The sequence below is a fragment of the Culex quinquefasciatus genome, chromosome 3 (genome assembly GCF_015732765.1).
Source record: "Culex quinquefasciatus strain JHB chromosome 3, VPISU_Cqui_1.0_pri_paternal, whole genome shotgun sequence".
NCBI classification, from domain to species: domain Eukaryota; kingdom Metazoa; phylum Arthropoda; class Insecta; order Diptera; family Culicidae; genus Culex; species Culex quinquefasciatus.
This window is the reverse complement of record NC_051863.1, coordinates 188,124,740-188,142,251: the sequence shown is the minus strand read 5'-3', so window position 1 is coordinate 188,142,251 and position 17,512 is coordinate 188,124,740. Positions and strand designations below refer to the sequence as shown.

Sequence of the window (17,512 nt, the reverse complement as noted above, 5' to 3'; positions counted from 1 at the left end):
GCTTCCATTTTTAAATATATTTTTGAAAGGTTAAGCTTCTGTTGTTACTAAAATTGTCGAGAGTTTCTGGAAACGTCGGGAATTTGAATATGGGATTGGAGTAATCACCCTGAATGATGCAAGACAAAATTTAAAAAAATAAATCTAAAGGGGTGAATTATCAAATTTGAGCTTTTTTGATCAAAAATTAAATAAAAATTATTTCGGAAAAGTTTAATTCAAATCTGCAGTATTTTTTACATAATTTACGATTGAAAAAAGAAACAAATAAGTAGGATGTTTTAAAAAATCTCTTTTATTTTCCACAGCATCTCAATGCAACACGATTTCGAAGAAAACTGATGTGTCCCAAATCGTAGTCGAAACTCGTAATTCGAGCCATGCGAACCAGCTGACAAAACTCTGCACTCTCCAGCAGTATTTATTCAACGCAGTTTTTGGTCGACGTTGACAAAACGCAAAGCAAAACTATTCATCAATCCTAATCTAACGCTTCACTGGGGGAGGAACATAATTCTACTTTATAAGTGATGTTACTATACCTTAGAATCTAAACCAAAGCTCTAAAGTAATTTCAAACTACTTTTTCTGTGACTGTGTGCGTTTTCAAGCTGCAATTTCGTCGAATTTCTAACTAACTCTAAAGTCTACATTTTCTAATTCGCAAAAACGTTAAACGGCATGGCAAAGGCAAAACCTTAAATCTTTATTTCCCTATTTTCTAGCTGCTTATCTTCTACTCTTTTGGTTCTATTCCAAAGCTCCAAACTCCTTCCGGCTTGGCCGGTTCTCTCCCCTGCAGGAACAATTTTTTGAGCAAATCTACGCTAATCATCCCTACTTCGACGAGGCGGAGGAGGACGACGACGGAGCTGGCGCCCCCGCCTTGCCCAAGTCCAACAGATAGCGCGACACATTTTCGTACGTCACAAACGTAACCATCGTCGCCGGCGTCACGCGCAACAAGTTCGGACCGAGCCCTTTATAGAAGCCGCGCCACGATTCGTACCTGCAAGTGGGGTTTTCGTTTCGTTTGATTTTGCCCGAGGCCCGGGGCAAAAGAAAACCGAAAGAAAGAAAGAGAGAAAGAGAAAGAAAACAATCGGTTACTTTTTTTTTGGGATTTTTTATGCGATTATTTTTTTTTTTGGTTTTGATTTTTTTTGAATATTTTTATAAATATTTTATTCTTTTTCACGTTTTCACACAACAAGTTGGTTTGCACACATTTTTTCCCGCACTAAAACTAACAAAATTTGATGGAATTGGGGAGGTGCGTTTTTCCAATCGCAGCTAAATTGTACTGAACAGAAACCTAGAGCCTAACTTTGTGCTTACAAGAAAACAAAGCAAGCGATGTTTTCAACTAACGTTACTACAAAAGTTATTTGTCCTTGCTTTCGTTACTTTTTAATCGCTGGGAATTGCTGCTAACGCGAGCTTGTGTGAGTGTGTGTGATAGTAAAAAAAATAGAAAGAACTTATCGCCACTTCGAGAAGCTAAGTGCTGCAAAAGAGTATCAAAAATAATTAAGTGTTCTGGACAGAGCGAAAAGTGTTGAGTTGCTTGATAGAGAACAGAAACCTGAACCTGAAGAATTCATAATTTTTTTTTTTTTGAAACAAGACTATCCTGACCTAACTCTACTAATAATAATAGTAATAATATAAATGAGTTAAGTTTCGCGGGGAACTTATTCTCTAGCGACAGAAGAAAAAGGACAGACAGACAAGGGAGCGGGACAAAAAAAACGTAACAAAAAAAGAAAAACGAGGACAAACACGAATTTCTTAGCACGTACTTAAGACGGGGGGTTGAGAGGCGATTGATTGATCCGGGACGGGGCGGTTGGAGGGCGCCCATCGATTTCAGTGCTTTGTAAACTGCTCATAGATCAACATGACGAGACAAATGTTGGGCGTCACGTGCACCAGGTACGGCGCGAGCCCCTTGTAAAACCCAGACACTCGTTCGTACCTCCAAGTCAGCTTCACGCAGTCCCAGGTGCCCTTGTAGCGGTGGTTGTGGTCCTGGAGGCGGGCCCGAATCACCTGGTACGGGTAGGTGGCGGCCGCCGCAATCAGCTTCGACACGGCCGCGAACGTCAAATACTCTACGGTGGTCTGAGAAAAACAAAGAAAAATCAGTCAGGTTGAAACTCAACCTTAAAACATCGCACTCGGTTCACAATCCTTACCAGCTTGGCGTCGATGGGCCGCTTCCGGTTCTGGTTGTACCGGTTCTTCATCTCCTCGTACGTCATGAACTGCAGCGCGCCGTGGGACACGCCCAGCATGCCGGGGACGAAACCCTGGAAAAGGAGAATGAAAAAAAGAATCGTTTCAAATACATTCATACATCATTACAGTTGTGCTACTATTAAAAATTTCAATAACCCAAGCGTTTGGTACGGTATGTCCACGCATCCTCCCTCCCCTGCACTGCCACTCGCAGGAAGTCTTTCGCATACGAGCAGTTCTCTCAGATTTCGGTCATTCGATTTTTTTTTGTATTTTTTAATACGACTGAAACTTTTATGATGCCTTCGGTATGCCCAAAGAAGCCATTTTGAATTATTATTTTGTCCATATAATTTTCCATACAAATTTGGCAGCTGTCCATACAAAAATGATGTATGAAAATTCAAAAAATTGTATCTTTTGAAGGAATTTTTTGATCGATTTGGTGTCTTCGGCAAAGTTGTAGGTAAGGATAAGGACTACACTGAAAAAACATGATACACAGTAAAAAATTTTTTGGTGATTTTTCATTTAAATTTTTGTCACTAAAACTTGATTTGCAAAAAAACACTATTTTTAATTTTTTATATGTTTTAGGGGACATCAAATGCCAACTTTTCAGAAATTTCCAGGTTGTGCAAAAAATCAGTGACCGAGTTATGAATTTTTTAATCAATACTGATTTTTTCGAAAAATCGAAATATTGGTCGCAAAAATCATTCAACTTAATTTTTCGATGTAAAATCAAATTTGCAATCAAAAAGAAGAAAATTCTTTATATTTTGCTTTTTTAACTTTTTTTGAACCCGACCCTTAGATGCTGAGATATTGCCATGCAAAGGTTCAAACACAGGAAAATTGACGTTTTTAAAGTCTCACCATAACAACCCATCATTTTCCAATGTCGATATCTCCCCAAGTAACATTTTTTTCCAGGAGTTCTACAAGAGCTCTTCAAGATAGCTACAGCATAGCAGTTTGGACCGCGGTAGGATAAAACTCTCTTCAAGTACTCTTCCAAACTCCTGAAGAAGTTTTGAAGAGAATTTTATCCTACCGCGGTCCAAACTGCTATGCTGTAGCTATCTTGAATAGCTCTTGTAGAACTCCTGGAAAAAAATGTTACTTGGATCAGCATCTAATGGTCCGATTTACAATGTTAAAATATTAAACATTCGTGAAATTCCGATCTTTTCGAAAATAATATTTTCAAAATTTTTAAACCAAGACTAACATTTCAAAACGGCATAATATTAAATTTTTGGCCCTTTTGAAATGTTAGTCTTAATTAAATATTATGCCGTTTTGTATTGTTAGTCTTGGTTTAAAAATTTATAAAATATTTTTTTCGAAAACATCTGTAAATTTCACAAAAAGTTCAAAAAAGCGAAATAAAAAGATTTATCTCAGCTTTTCAAAAATATTTTTTTCAAAAGTGGGCAAACATGGGCACTTATTTAAAAAAATGAAAAACTACGACTATTTTCAATAAAGTTACCTAAAAATGGTTATAACTTGAAAACGGTGCACTTTATCAAAATTTCACGTAAATACTTTTTCATTGCAAATTCAACTTTACATCTAAAAATGAAATTGAAAAATGAATCTGAAAAGTTCAATTTATTGTCCCCTAAAACATATCAGAAAATGAAAAAATTAAAAATAGTGTTGTTTTTGCAAATCAAGTTTTAGTGACAAAGAGTGAAATTAAAAATCACCAACATTTTTTTTACCGTGTATCATTTTTTTTTCAGTGTAGTCCTTATCCATACCTACAACTTGGCCGAAGACACCAAATCGATCCAAAAATTCCTTCAAATGATGCAGTTTTTTTAATTTTCACAAATCATTTTTGTATGGACAGCTGCCAAATTTGTATGAAAAATTATATGGACAAATTAATGATGCAAAATGGCTTCTTTGGGCATACCGAAGGCACCAAAAAAGTTTCAGCCGGATTAAAGAATACAAAAATTTAAATTAAGAAAAAAAGACGAAACGAACGAAAAATGAGCACCGCTCAAGCAGCCGCCCGAACGAGGCAGCGTGCTCTTTCTCTCGTTTTTCGTCTCTCTGTTTCTTGCGTTTGTTGCGTGGTGACAGAAGTCATTTGAATGCGATCATGGGAGAGATGATAGGAATCTCGGTAGAATGTCAAACGACCGTTCTGTGAGCGAATGTATTTCCAGACGGAGGCCAATGTAAAGAGTTTTTTTATGTTATATATATAAGTTGTTGACCTAACCTGGTCACAGCACCTAAACAGAACCTAATAAAAATAAGTTAAGAATAAAAAAATGTCTCTGAGGCAACTTTTTTGGAAATTTTCTAAACTTTTCGACAAAAATTCCACTTCGGATTATCGAAACTTCGGATAATCGAATTACAATTTTTTTCTCGTTGACTCATTTTTGATTTTTGAGTCTAAGTATGACCCTTAACCTACTCTAAAGTGATTTAGAATTTTTAAATCCAAGATGGCGGCCAAAATGATGGTGTAGAAAAATTCGCAGAACTCTACTGCCACTCGAAGCTAGTCCGTCCCATATGTAATTTCGTCAATTTTTAGGTAATAATGCAGTTTGGTTCAAAATTCGGAGAAAATCCACTTTTTCGTGAAATTCTAACACGTAGCCTTATGGGCGGGATAACTTTGACACGCGTTTTTCTCGGCTTGCTGTTTTTACATATGGGACGGACACGATTAGAGCGGCAGTCTAATTTGATGTTAAAAGTAAGAAAATAAAAAAAAAACGAAAAACAAACTTTTGATCATGATCCGAAGTCTCATACAAATCTTCGGATAAACGAACTTCGTATAATCGAGTCTGGACTGTATAATCAACACATATGTGCTCATAACTATTAATAGGGTTGTCAGATGGGTCGCATGATGGACGGCCTTGTAAGTATTATAAATAACACTTAAGTACTTATAACTTTTGATAGGGTTGTCAGATCTTCGAAGTTTTAGTCTCATTTTTACGCTTTTTACAACCTTCCGGAAGGTAGGGGAACAACATCTAGTTCCAGCGTGCCTCTAATGTTGGCAGGTCAGAACTTTGACATTCAATTAATGCTAATTAAAAGCGTTTTCAACTGAAATCGAGTGACAAATAGCTCAATAAGAAATGAGCAAGCAAGTTTCAATCAATAGTTTTGCAAAATTAGTTGATTAAATAGTGAAAATCAGCAAATTGGATGGAGTTAGGATCGGGTGCTTAACCTGCCAAACATACGAGAATTTCCCCTAGTCAAGAGCTTTTGAAATACTTAACCAAACTTTCTGATTTTAAATAGAGTCTTATGTGATTTCTGGTCCACATACCTACACACATCCACACAGACATTTGCCCAGAACTTGATTCTGAGTCGATATGTACACGTGCAGGTGGGTCTAGGAGGTCAAATTAAGAAGTTCATTTTTCGAGTGATTTTATAGCCTTCCCTCAGTAAGGTGAGGAAGGCAAAAAGCTGATTAAAATATTGAAATATATTTGCTTTTTTGTTTTACCATTTTTTTTCTGAGAATCAATAACAACAACTTTGCCGAAGGCACCAAACCGATCAGAAAGTTCCTTCAAAGGTTACCGATTTTCGAATGGAAGTTCAACTAAAAGAATGCTTTTCGCATTTGGCTCAACATTGTAGTGGGAGCCCAGATAATGAGACCCGGTTGTTTTTTTTTGCCACCGTGTTAGGGTGTTCTGAAAAACCTTGACTTTGCTCCATTTAAACTCTTCTCTTGGAGGCAAATGGGTGATAAGTTCGACTTTCAAGAAAAAGTCGAGTTTCAAAATCTAGCATGATATTACAAAAAGTCATATGAAAACCAAAGAGCCTACGTTGTTTTCGGGTTCCTCGGGAAATTTTGCGTAACATACACAAAATTTTAGAGGTTCTTGAAACAGGATCCCGAGATATGATTAGTGAAAAAAAAAAAAGAAAAAACTGGTTTTTGACGCACCACGCGCAATAACGGAAAAATGTCAATAACGAAAAAAAAACATTTTGCACTAATACAGTCGACTCTCTGGCTGTCGATCTTCTCGATATCAATAATTCTCCATCTATCGATGAATTCTTCAGTCCCTTCAATCTGCATACTTCAATTATCTTCATTCCTCGATATTTTGCCTTGCTTGAAGGATTTCTTCCTCAACGGTCCCTTGGATTCTGTTTGCTTTAAAAATCTCTTCCGGTTGTCAATAATTTCACTTTCTCATGGCTTGCATAGACATTTTTCTTGGCGAAACGAAGCTTTGAAGGGTGTTTGACATTAGTTTGTTTTTGTTTGATGGACGTTGCCATTCTTCTCGCTGGGTATCAAGTAAAAAAAAAATCAATCGAGTCTTCATTTTGCATCGTTCTGAACACTGATGATTCTCTTCCTCGACGGTCCCTTGGATATTGACAACCAGAGAGTCGACTGTACTACGATAATTTTGAAATTTCAGCAATGACCTATACTTTTTTGGATACTATTTTTTTGTAATTGTAATTAATCAAAAACAAAAAAATAATTGAAGATTTGACGTAATCGAAAGACCTTTCAAATGAGTCTAGAACCCTGTCTCAAGTGTCTCAAGTCTCGAAATAACACATTTTACAAGATGATGAACATAATTTTGGCAAAACGTTTGTTCACACATTTCCGCAAGTACTGACAATTTTATTTCCTTTCAGTAAAAAAAAAATCACCATCAGAATATTTATTTATTTTAGTTGACCATCATCAAACAATTTCTTTCAATGCACTTTGCATGCAATTTTGTTTTTTGATCCAAAACATTGTAAGGTTCCGACAGCTGCACCGCTTTTCCCTGCCGAATTCAATCTTCCGGAGCAACAACGACGTTCCGCCCGGAACTTTGTCGGACCAGTCCTCCAACAGCAGCTGATCTTCGTCATCGCCCAGGAAGGTCAGTTTCAACTGCACATTTGCAAAGATTCCACACTTTTTCCAAGCAGGAATTCGCGGCTTCACTGTTGGAGTTTACTTGAAACGTAATCCTTGAACTTATACCTATTTGGGATCTGCACGAAACTGCCAGCGAAAAGATGAACTCTCCCGAAATGTTGCTGTTGTGAAGTCCCAAAAAAACACAGTCTTCTTCCAGCGGATCTTGAAGTAAATTGAAGAGGTGCCCAGGATCGTCCATTGGTGGAGACGTATGCGATAGATTATTTACTGGAATGTAGTTTTCACCATGAATATTATGATTCAACGAACAATTTGAACTCGATGGAAGTGAGCAGCCGCTAATATGACAAGCACTTCCGGCGGCTCTGGGAGGTAGGGACAGTGCCAATACTACCAGAATAACGCGAATCACGAGGGGCATCTTGCTAAAAGATTAATGATCTGATTCGCCAAGGATGGTGTTTTTAAAGAAAAATAAATCAGTAGCTCTGTGCTATATTAATTTGTTATTTAAATTAACGACCTTTTGATGGGAACAAATTTTCAATAGTTCAAAACATTAAAAAGCCATTTTACGTCATTTCAAATGCTTTCAAACCAAACTACTTACACTGTACAACCCGCGCACGCCCTCCGTCCGGTAGATCTTCTTCAGCCCGTCCACCATGCCGGCGTAGCTGTGGGCCGACGGCCGTTCCGAGCACTGCAGGCACAGCCGCGTCTTCACCACCCAAATGGGGTTCGTCATGGCCAGCGTCAGGACGCCGGCTTCGGCCGCGGCCAACATGTGCAGCGCCGGTCCTAGCGGCTGGGCCGAGTTCCCGTCCTGGATCCACGTTTTGATTGTGTTGTAGCTGAAATTTTGCAGAGTTTCAATCTTGAATTTCTTTTACCAAAAAAAAAAAACTATTTGATACTCACAACAAAAAGTAGAATCCCCAGGCGCTGCCCGAGCCCCAGATATTGGGCGTGACGCCCTTGTACAGCCCCCGGAAGCCCTCCTGGCGGAAGATGGTGAGGAATGCACCGGTCAGGCCGCGATACTGGGGTACGGCTGCCGTTCTGCCATCATTAACTGTAAAGACATAAAACGAAAGAATAGCAATTTAGCAGATTCCTATGCGAAGCGATAAAGGTGAGAAATTTGAGATGTTTACATTTCCAAGTAACGCAACCAGCCGCAACGAGCCAACGGTTATCTTTGTTGTTGACTGTTTACAAGTTTTGAATATGGTCGTATCTCGCGTAAACAGATTTACGGCTCGATCGAGTGGCGTATATTTCCAGCAGCGAACTCGGGCGATGTCAAGTAAACAATTCAATTACATTTGTCCAGACTCTCTTGATAGAGATTGCATATATTTGGGACGTTGGATTCAGTAATTCGGAAATGTATCAAACTCTGCCGTTTGCTATAGAATTCCATCAATTTTTAGCAAGTCATTAAGTCAAGTTTCGTGTGAGTTTCACGGAAAAAGGTCTGCCGTTGCACGCATATTTGTTAAGTAAGGGGAAAATATACCCATTTTAAGCCTAATAAGCGGTCGTGTTTGAATGATGCTGGATAATCTGGAGTGTTCCTTGAAATTTACTAAAACCAAGTACACCAACGAGTAGAGCAACTTTTTGTGAACATTTCCGTTTATTTTCACTTTTACTAAAATTTATTCTATTCCTTTTACACGCATTTAAAAAAATATTTCCCAAATGTATTCTAATCAAACGAGAATGCATTGAGCCACGCCCATTTTCCTATTTTTAGCTTAGTTCTTTTTTCCTTCAGCGCTCTTTTGGGTCTGGTTAGTGCTGCCAAAATTGATGAAATTTTAAGCAAACACTAACGAAAAGTAGCATTTATAGAGAAAGTTTCCTGGCACCACTGGGTCACTCCAACAGGCGCTGCTGGTGGTGTTGGTGGCCACCTTTTGTTCTTTATTTGCTTTCGCTTCTCGCTCGGGTTTCTTCAGCATTCGATTGGAATGGGTCGTCAAAAGTCAAACGTCAAAAGGCTTGGCGCGGTTGTTTTTTTTTATGGTGCTTGCTAATTATTTACATATTTCGGGATAATTTTCCAAGTGAGTGACCAACTAATGTTTAAAAGAATATGTTGCCGGTAGTTGGAAGCAATTTCATAGCTTAAGCGCTTTGCAAACGTTAGCGCAAGTGAAAAGAAATTGATGGCGACTTTCGTTAAGCAGTTAAGCTCTCATTTTGCCTGTGGATGTGTGTGCCATCAAAATGATGAGAAATGGTCTCGCAAAATAGAAATTTTGAACCAAAGTGCATAAAATTTGATGTTTTTGGCCAGTAAACGGCATAAATTTGCGTGCTTACTTGAAGGCGGTGCTGTTGCTGGTAAGTTTATAGCCTAAATAGTATTTTTGTTTGTGTGTGTGTGTGGTCCAATCCAATACCCGCTAACCGGTAGCGATATTATGGGAAAGTATAGTTTGTATCAGACTTTTGTATATGCCGAATGCTGATACAACTTATCTCAGTCCCGGGTATTAGGTGGTGATAGCCCTCGCGCTGCTTCCAACGACCCATTTCAGAATGACAGAGCTCCTTGCGGTCCAATTCCGAGGTCGCTGGGCATTGTTCGGCCCCGCCTAAACATAGAAGCAAGCATCTGAAGGAAACTCGATCTATATTTAGACTTCCAATCCCGTCAGGCAAATCAGGGATCAGCGCGTATTTAATATGAGAAGATAACATGTTTCAATACTACGGATCATTTCACTGCTAGAGTGTAAACCTTCTGATGGCCGATTGCTTAGCGTCCCAGACCACCAATCCTAAGACGTGAGTTCGAATCCTGCCTGATGCATTTTCGTTTTTTTTTGTTCATATTCAAAGTTCAAATTCATGATTCCAAATTTCAAAGGAACCGATTTGATCCCTCAACCTTCTGCTTGTGAGGCAGAAGCCGTAATCATTAAGCCACGGAACCGGTTTTATAGCCTAAATAGTATTTTTGGAGCTTTAATCGAGCATCAAACTCTCCATATGACGAAGATAGGTGTTTGATTAGAAAGGGCATATTTCCCTTATGTTTGTCGTTGACTTTAAGAAAACCCCATAAAATTCGGTACTTATGTCGGAAACTCATTAAAAACAACACCATGTTTGTTTGTCCCCTCGCTAGACTTCTACGCGTAATGGTCCCACCAAGTATTTTTTACACATAATCATAAGTTTTACGAATCATTTTGCCTTGTTTACCTGTTGTATAGCAAAATGATCACAAATAAGAGTACCTAATAAACTGCAAACTGTTGCGGTTTTGCGGTTTCAGGGTTGTTACAATCCACGCGAAATACGCGCCATACATTCAAGAAATTTTATTTTTTTAACATGAAGAAGAACTAAAACAGAAAAGTCAAAGAAAAAATCTAACAAACAAAATTTTATTTCAAAAATATTGGCTCAAAAGTAAACCAAAATCTAAAATCTTAACATGATTAAATTTTAAAATTCGGAACTCTGTTAATTTTAATACAGTTTTTATTCCATAATCCTCGCTAAAGATTTACTCCGGAAGAAATTTCATTTCCAAAATTTAACCCTCTACAACCTAACCCCGCCGTTAGACGGGCTTCAATCTAAAAAATCGCCAAAAATCAATTTTCCAACCGAATTTTGATCTTTAAAAAGCATTAGAAAGAAGAACTTATACAATTTTAGAAAATTTCAGGGTTGGAAGTTTAACTTGTTTTATGTGACTTTGCCAATGTTTTTAAAAATGTTATTTTTTAGGGGTCAACTTTGGCTGTGTTTTTACTAACATTTCCTATATTTTCAGTACAATAAAGTATGCAGTAATTTTTTCTAGTGTCACAGACTACGCATTTTTTGCAATTTAAATTATGATGGTGCCATTCTATAGCAGAAAATGTGAAAAACAAGCAAAAAATTGAAAAAGTAACTGTAAAAACGTGAAAAAATTAGATAGGCAAAATGTAATTATATTAAGTGGTAGAATAGGCCAAATACTACCAAAAACAAACATAAACAAAACAAGATAAATGCAAATTAAAATACTAAAAATGAAACAAGAAAAACATAAAACAAGAGAAGTAAAGTTTTACGTAGAACAAAAGTTGCTCCAAATGACCTCCTGAACACAGTAGAGGGTTAAATTATTTTCTTCTCAAAATTTCAAAATCTCTAACCAGAAACATAACTTCAAAAAAAAGGAATTTAAGAATGGAAGAATTTAAGAATTTAAGAATTTAAGAATTTAAGAATTTAAGAATTTAAGAATTTAAGAATTTAAGAATTTAAGAATTTAAGAATTTAAGAATTTAAGAATTTAGGAATTTAAGAATTTAATAATTTAAGAATTCAAGAATTTAAGAATTTAAGAATTTAAGAATTTAAGAATTTAAGAATTTAAGAATTTAAGAATTTAAGAATTTAAGAATTTAAGAATTTAAGAATTTAAGAATTTAAGAATTTAAGAATTTAAGAATTTAAGAATTTAAGAATTTAAGAATTTAAAATTTAAGTTTTTAAGAATTTAAGAATTTAAAAATTGGAGAATTTAATTCAAATAGTTAAGGGTAATTTAAAGTTTTGGATTCAATTTTTTGAGTTTCTGTGTTTTTAAATTCTCTACCGCACAATATTTTTTCGAATTTTATTAATTTGTTCATGTTCAAGAGGTAATTTTCTTCGTAAAGCATTACGTTCCTTGTTTTATTTCCTGTTATTTTTTCAATTTTGTTTTTATCTTGTTTAGTTTATGTATGTTTTTGAGAGTATTTGGCTTATTCTACCACCTAGTTTCATTACTTTTTGCCTTTTTATTTTTTCCTTTTTTTCATGCTGTTTGTTTGTTTGTTTTTCACATTTTCTACAATAGAATTATACCATTACCGTTTGCATTGTAATTAAAATGCGATTAGGCATTTTTTTAAATTTTTATATAAAATAAAGAAAATGATAGTAAAAAACACAGCCAAACTTGACCACAGAAAAAAAAATCCTAAAAACATTGGCTAAGTCACATAAAACAAGTCATACATCCAACCAATTTTTTTTTCAAATAAAATTAGAAGATGTTTTGAAAAATCCTAAATTTGTTGAAAAATGATTTTTTTTTGCGAATTTTTAGATCGAAGCCGGTCTAGAGGCGGAGTTGAAGAAAGAAATCTACATTACCAATTTGATCTCTCTATAAAAGAAAGTTTTGGCCAAATCTGACTTCAGGGTGACCACTCAAATCCCATTTTCAAATTCCCGACTTTTTTTTATAGACATTTTTTTGTAAATACAGAAACTAAACAACAAATAAAAAAAACTTCTAAAATGAAATTTCATTATTATGATTCACAGTAAAAACACGAACTGTGTCTTTGAATAAAATATCGAAAGTTCAACAATACTTCTTACTTCCATGTTTTTTTTAAATTATCAAAAGTATAGTTTTTGATACTTCGTTTCAACTGGAAATGACAAAAAGTTAATGATAACTGAACATAAAATTTCGTTCCTATTTTTTAAACTTCATCATCATTTTAAATCACAGAATGATTAAAACATAATTGCTGATATTATTTATTGAAAGGATTTAGAAAAATGTCATGGTATCTCCCGTGTTGGATTATTGGTTCGGATGAGGGTCTAACACAACCAGACCAAACAGTGGGATAAGCGTTGTGGAGCCATCCGTGGATAGGGCGTCCTAAAATGCTAATGCTAATGCTAAAGGATTTAGAAAAATGTCAAGGAATTCATGAAAAAATTGCCATGTTCCCTTTTTAATTTTGTAATTTTTGATATTGTTTTTAATCAATGTTAATTTATCTAGTGGTCAGTATTTAACTGTTTTTTTTTTCAATGAAAATTCAGTTTGATATGATTTTATGTTTTCCTACTTATTTTAGGCAAAGTTTTCGAAGAGACAATTTTTTTTAAACAGTTTTGCAATAACTCTAAATTTCTTGAATTATTATTTTTTGCAATTTCAATATTTCTTTTTGTTTTCAAAACGTAAAAAAAAACAATTTTTAAAATTACTTAATAAATTTAGTCAGACAATTAAAAAAATTTAAAAAAATATTCAAAATAAAATCATAACTTCAAGCTGGCCATCAGGCTCTATTTTTATATTAGTTTGTCAACTTTACCTCTTGTTTGATAAACAAAAATTAATAGCGATCATATGATTAATAAAAAAAATGTTGTGAAGATCTGTGTCAAAGACTCCAATATTAAATAAGATTTTGAAAGTCTTAAACAGCTTTTTTATACTCAAATATATTGAAATAGTGAAAAGAACCTTAAATTTAAAGTAAGTTACTAAAGCAGAATTGAGTGAATTCAATTTGAAAATTGCACAAAATATTACAAAATTATTTATAAGTTAAAAAATAATTTTCAAACAAGTATGCTTAGATTTCCCGACTTTTCCCGACTTTTTTACAAAAAATCATAAATTCCCGACTTTTTCCCGATTTTTTGCGGATTTTGGCGAATTCCCGACTTTTTCCCGGCTTTCCCGATTTCCCGACTTGAGTGGCCACCCTGTGACTTGCAGCAACATTATTTTACTTCAAGATTTTCAAAGGCCATTTGATTTTGGTGGGACAGATTTAAAAAAATGTTAAGCTTTAGTAGCCTAAACCAAGCCGAAAAGCAGATGACCTGAAGGCAAGCAGCCGCCAAACCGATAGAGGGCAGCCGGAATAGCTGAGATCCGGGATATTCCGAAACTAGGAATTTGCCTCAACATGGGTATCAAACTTTGCGTTTTAGAATTTCGTGCATTTCAGGGAGAGAGAATTGAAAATGAGCGTACTTACACTTCCACACACACACTCTACCCGTTTGTTGGTACTCGCTAACTGAATTCGATGGCGTCAAGCTTCCCTAACACAGATGTGCGATTTAAGTATCTAAAATCATCTCGAGGACTTTCAAGCCCATGGTTAGGTGGGGTTTCCCCCGGACGCTTGCAAAATGGCATTAACCACATAGGTGGAAACTTTCCATATCTTGCTAGGTAGGGCACCACAATGGACCAAAGCTGTCCGCACTTGCCCTTTTCACTCTGAACTTGAATCGTTTCCTCCACATTCGTGATCTTCGATTTATTCCGGGCGTTCACATACTCCATGACCAAATTGTCCACTTCCAACAACAACGCGGCGACAGATCGCACATAAAATTGACCTCCAGTTGCAGGCGCACCATACGTGAAGTAATTTCCTCAAGGTTAGCATTTTTTAGGATAGAAGTTCCTCCACAGTTGGTTCCGGCATTTTTGACGCAATTTCCGGAGTTTTTTTTTTAGAAAAAGTCCAATAAAATAAATTTTCAGTTTTTGCTTTTTGGGTGTTTTTTAATAGCCCTGGATCAAGGCGGTTTCAAAAACACCCAAAAAGCAAAAACTGGAAATTTGGTTTATTGGACCTTTTTTCCAGACGAGAGATTCCATGTTCAAATTTGCATCTGCACTTGGTTTGTTTGCTTGCTGTCATCCTTCTTCCAGCAAACATGCTCTGACAGGCGTCGATTTGGTTTATAAAGACGTCAGATTTTCTAGTTTCGATTTATTCAGCAATAAAATTAAAATAGCGGCTTTAGGAAAAGAAATCGGGAAATGGTTCCTGTGAGAGATTTGTAGAGGGGATCCAGGAGCATCGTTTTCAATCGTGAAATTTACTCAGCTTTCGCATGAAACAAGAAGCGAAGTTTTTCATGACCACAGTTATGAAATAAATAGATTTTAGTGTAGGAACTCCCTTATACAGTAAATACTGCTTAACTCGGTTTAAGTTGAGGATTCGACCATACCGTAGAAGACTTTTTCACGTTTAGGGGTCCTCTAAGGAACCATCAAGTATCCGCATCCATGAACCAAACACCCTGTATTTGTAAAACCAAATACTTGCATGTTCTCTGCAAGTTTTAATCATTTTAATTAGCTTACACCTTGTGAAAGCTAATATCTAACGAAACAGCTGACCAAAATTGCGTCATCAAAAGTGTATATTTCTCAACAGACAGAGTTTATGAGCCATTCCAATAATTGGAAGCGCTCCAACTGTGTGCACTTGCCTTCAAAATGATCAAACCAAAAAAAAACCCTGTTATCTCGTGTAGATAACAACAAATAAGCCAGTCGCCCATCGTCTGCGCTCCAAGGCAAAAAATAATAATCTTACATTGACCAGTCAACCACCCTCTCAAAACGGAGATAATTCCATTCTCCCTCATCCAACGATTAAAAAGGGCAACAATTCAGAATATTTCGCGGTCACGTGCCAACCTAATGTAAACAGCGCGAGTCAAGAACCTGCCCTGCCCGCTGTTGCCAACTGACCTGCGAACCGAATCTTGATCAAATCCAGCGGGTGCAGCAGCAGCGTGGACGTCACTCCGCCGGACACTCCCGCCATCAGGTGCTCGTACTTGACGTGGGCCAGCCAGGCAAACTTGCCCTTGGCCCCACCTGCGGCCGCCGCCGCCGTTCCTGCCGCCGCTCCGCCTCCTCCCTTCAGTGCCGTGGCCATCTTCCCCTGATCTGCTGCTGCGTCGTCCTTGGCGGAACTTGCTTGAGGCGCAATTTTGACCGATTGTCCCTCGACACCCGGAAGTGGGTTTTTTTTTTATATTATTACTATTATTATTAGGGCGATTCGCGACGAAATTGGGTGCGCAATTTCCGTCGAGTTTTTAATCGCGTATTTTTTGTTAGAAAAGAAAGGAAACTTCAAGCTCGACTATGTACATCTTCTTGGGTGCGTGTGTGCGAAATTATTTACAGGAAACACGGCAAAAAGCGGTTCCACTGTGCTTCTTCTTCTTCCGATTCTGCTTCTACTGCGCGGACACCTTTCCGTGGGGCCACATTTAGCGACTGATAAGGGCGTACAAGCATGACGTAAACGCAGTCTTTTCGCGAATTTCGTAAGCAGATTTCTTCTGTCCGCAGCTCGGCACCACTTCACTCATCTTGTTTGCTCAATTTGGCCACAATTTTTCGGTGCGCTTGCAATCGGGAACCCGGAACACTGTTCCGTCGTCGTCTGGAACCACTTTCCAAAAACAAAAAACAACGCAAACAAAATCGCAGCAAGCCTGGATCTTTTTCCTTCTTTTTTTCAAGGTTGTCACTCAAATGGAATCGATTTTTATGCTGGCTGGGCTCACATATGGTGGAGAAGTGTTGCTCGAAATAACTGGTTGAGGAGTGTGGTGCGATGTGATGTGGAAATCTTCCGCTCTCTCTCGTCGAAATCCGCGACGGCACGTGAACCTTTTTGCCTTTTGGCCACCGAGGGAAGACACAACGACACAAACACAACCACACGCGACGACAGCTGGCAACACAACTGACTTTTCTTTTGCCAGTTTGTGCCCTGTGAAAAGTGTATGGGGTCGATGCTGGGCAAATTGGGGTGAATATCAGATCAACATCGGATTTACATTTCTCACCGGGCAGTGGAAAAATGGAGAAGGTTTCATAGGTGGTATGAAATTTCTTGGCAGCTGTCAAGCTAGGACACGAACCTGTTTGGTTAAGGTGATGGCCTATCTACAATCACTTAGCTTAGAACATCTAAGTAAAGTAGTTACTTAGGAAAGTCTGCAACTTACGTTCGTCATCCACAATCAACTTAGAAAACTTGCTGGGCTGATATACGTTGCTATGCAGTTGTTTGTTTACCTTTGATATGGAAACGTCAACTTACCGTAGATTTTGAAATTTTCCAAACCAAACGTCAGTTTCTAATTTGATTACTTTTCCATTGTAGAAACTCAGATTCATTTCCATTGATTCAAATTCCTAAGCTAAGTGAAATTTTCTAAGCTAAGTGATTGTAGATAGACCATGAGTGTGTTGTACAGCGGGCAAAAATATGATTTTATGTCTAAGTTGATATTTCATTTCAATAGTATCATAATTTATCAAGCTAATGATAATAATAAATATAAGGGAACTGAAAATCACAGAGTTTATCTTTTATGTCAGACTCCTCGAAGGATTTTTTTAGTTATACTAAGTAAGATTTTTTTTTTCGATGGTATTAAAAATCTGAAAACCGAAATTTCAAAAATCCAACTTGTAACCAAGCAAAAAAAAAACAAAAACAAAGAAAAAGCAGACTAGCAGATTAATTCAAATTACATTAAAATATTTAAAATGCTTCCAAAATGTTGCTAACATTCGCTTAATTTTGAGTAGTTTTATAAGCATTTCATATTAAATTGTGTTAGGTTGCCTTTAAGTCAGAGCCGTGCCATAGACTTATAATTAGTCTATGGCCGTACCTTGGATCCACGGCACCCTTGACGAAGCTACAATTTGGCACCCCTCTCATGTTTATCAGTATTTAA

At 36.9% G+C, this 17,512-nt stretch overlaps 1 protein-coding gene across 2 annotated transcripts; it reads right to left on the bottom strand.

Annotated features, from left to right (window-relative positions):
- Positions 1-272: 272 nt before the first annotated feature.
- On the bottom strand, positions 273-16,515 carry LOC6045534 (mitochondrial folate transporter/carrier). Of its 2 annotated transcripts, none has more exons than XM_001862854.2 (6): positions 15,495-16,515; positions 8,087-8,240; positions 7,776-8,019; positions 2,199-2,312; positions 1,979-2,124; positions 273-1,009 (listed from the first exon to the last, which is right to left on the bottom strand). In XM_001862854.2, the coding sequence occupies exons 1-6, from the start codon at positions 15,682-15,684 to the stop codon at positions 838-840; spliced, it is 1,020 nt and encodes a 339-aa protein (XP_001862889.1). In that variant the 5' UTR covers positions 15,685-16,515; the 3' UTR covers positions 273-837. The 2 variants fall into 2 exon arrangements, 1 of the variants encoding a protein (XP_001862889.1); XR_005278412.1 differs by having other exon boundaries at positions 894-1,009; positions 1,803-2,124.
- Positions 16,516-17,512: the final 997 nt, after the last annotated feature.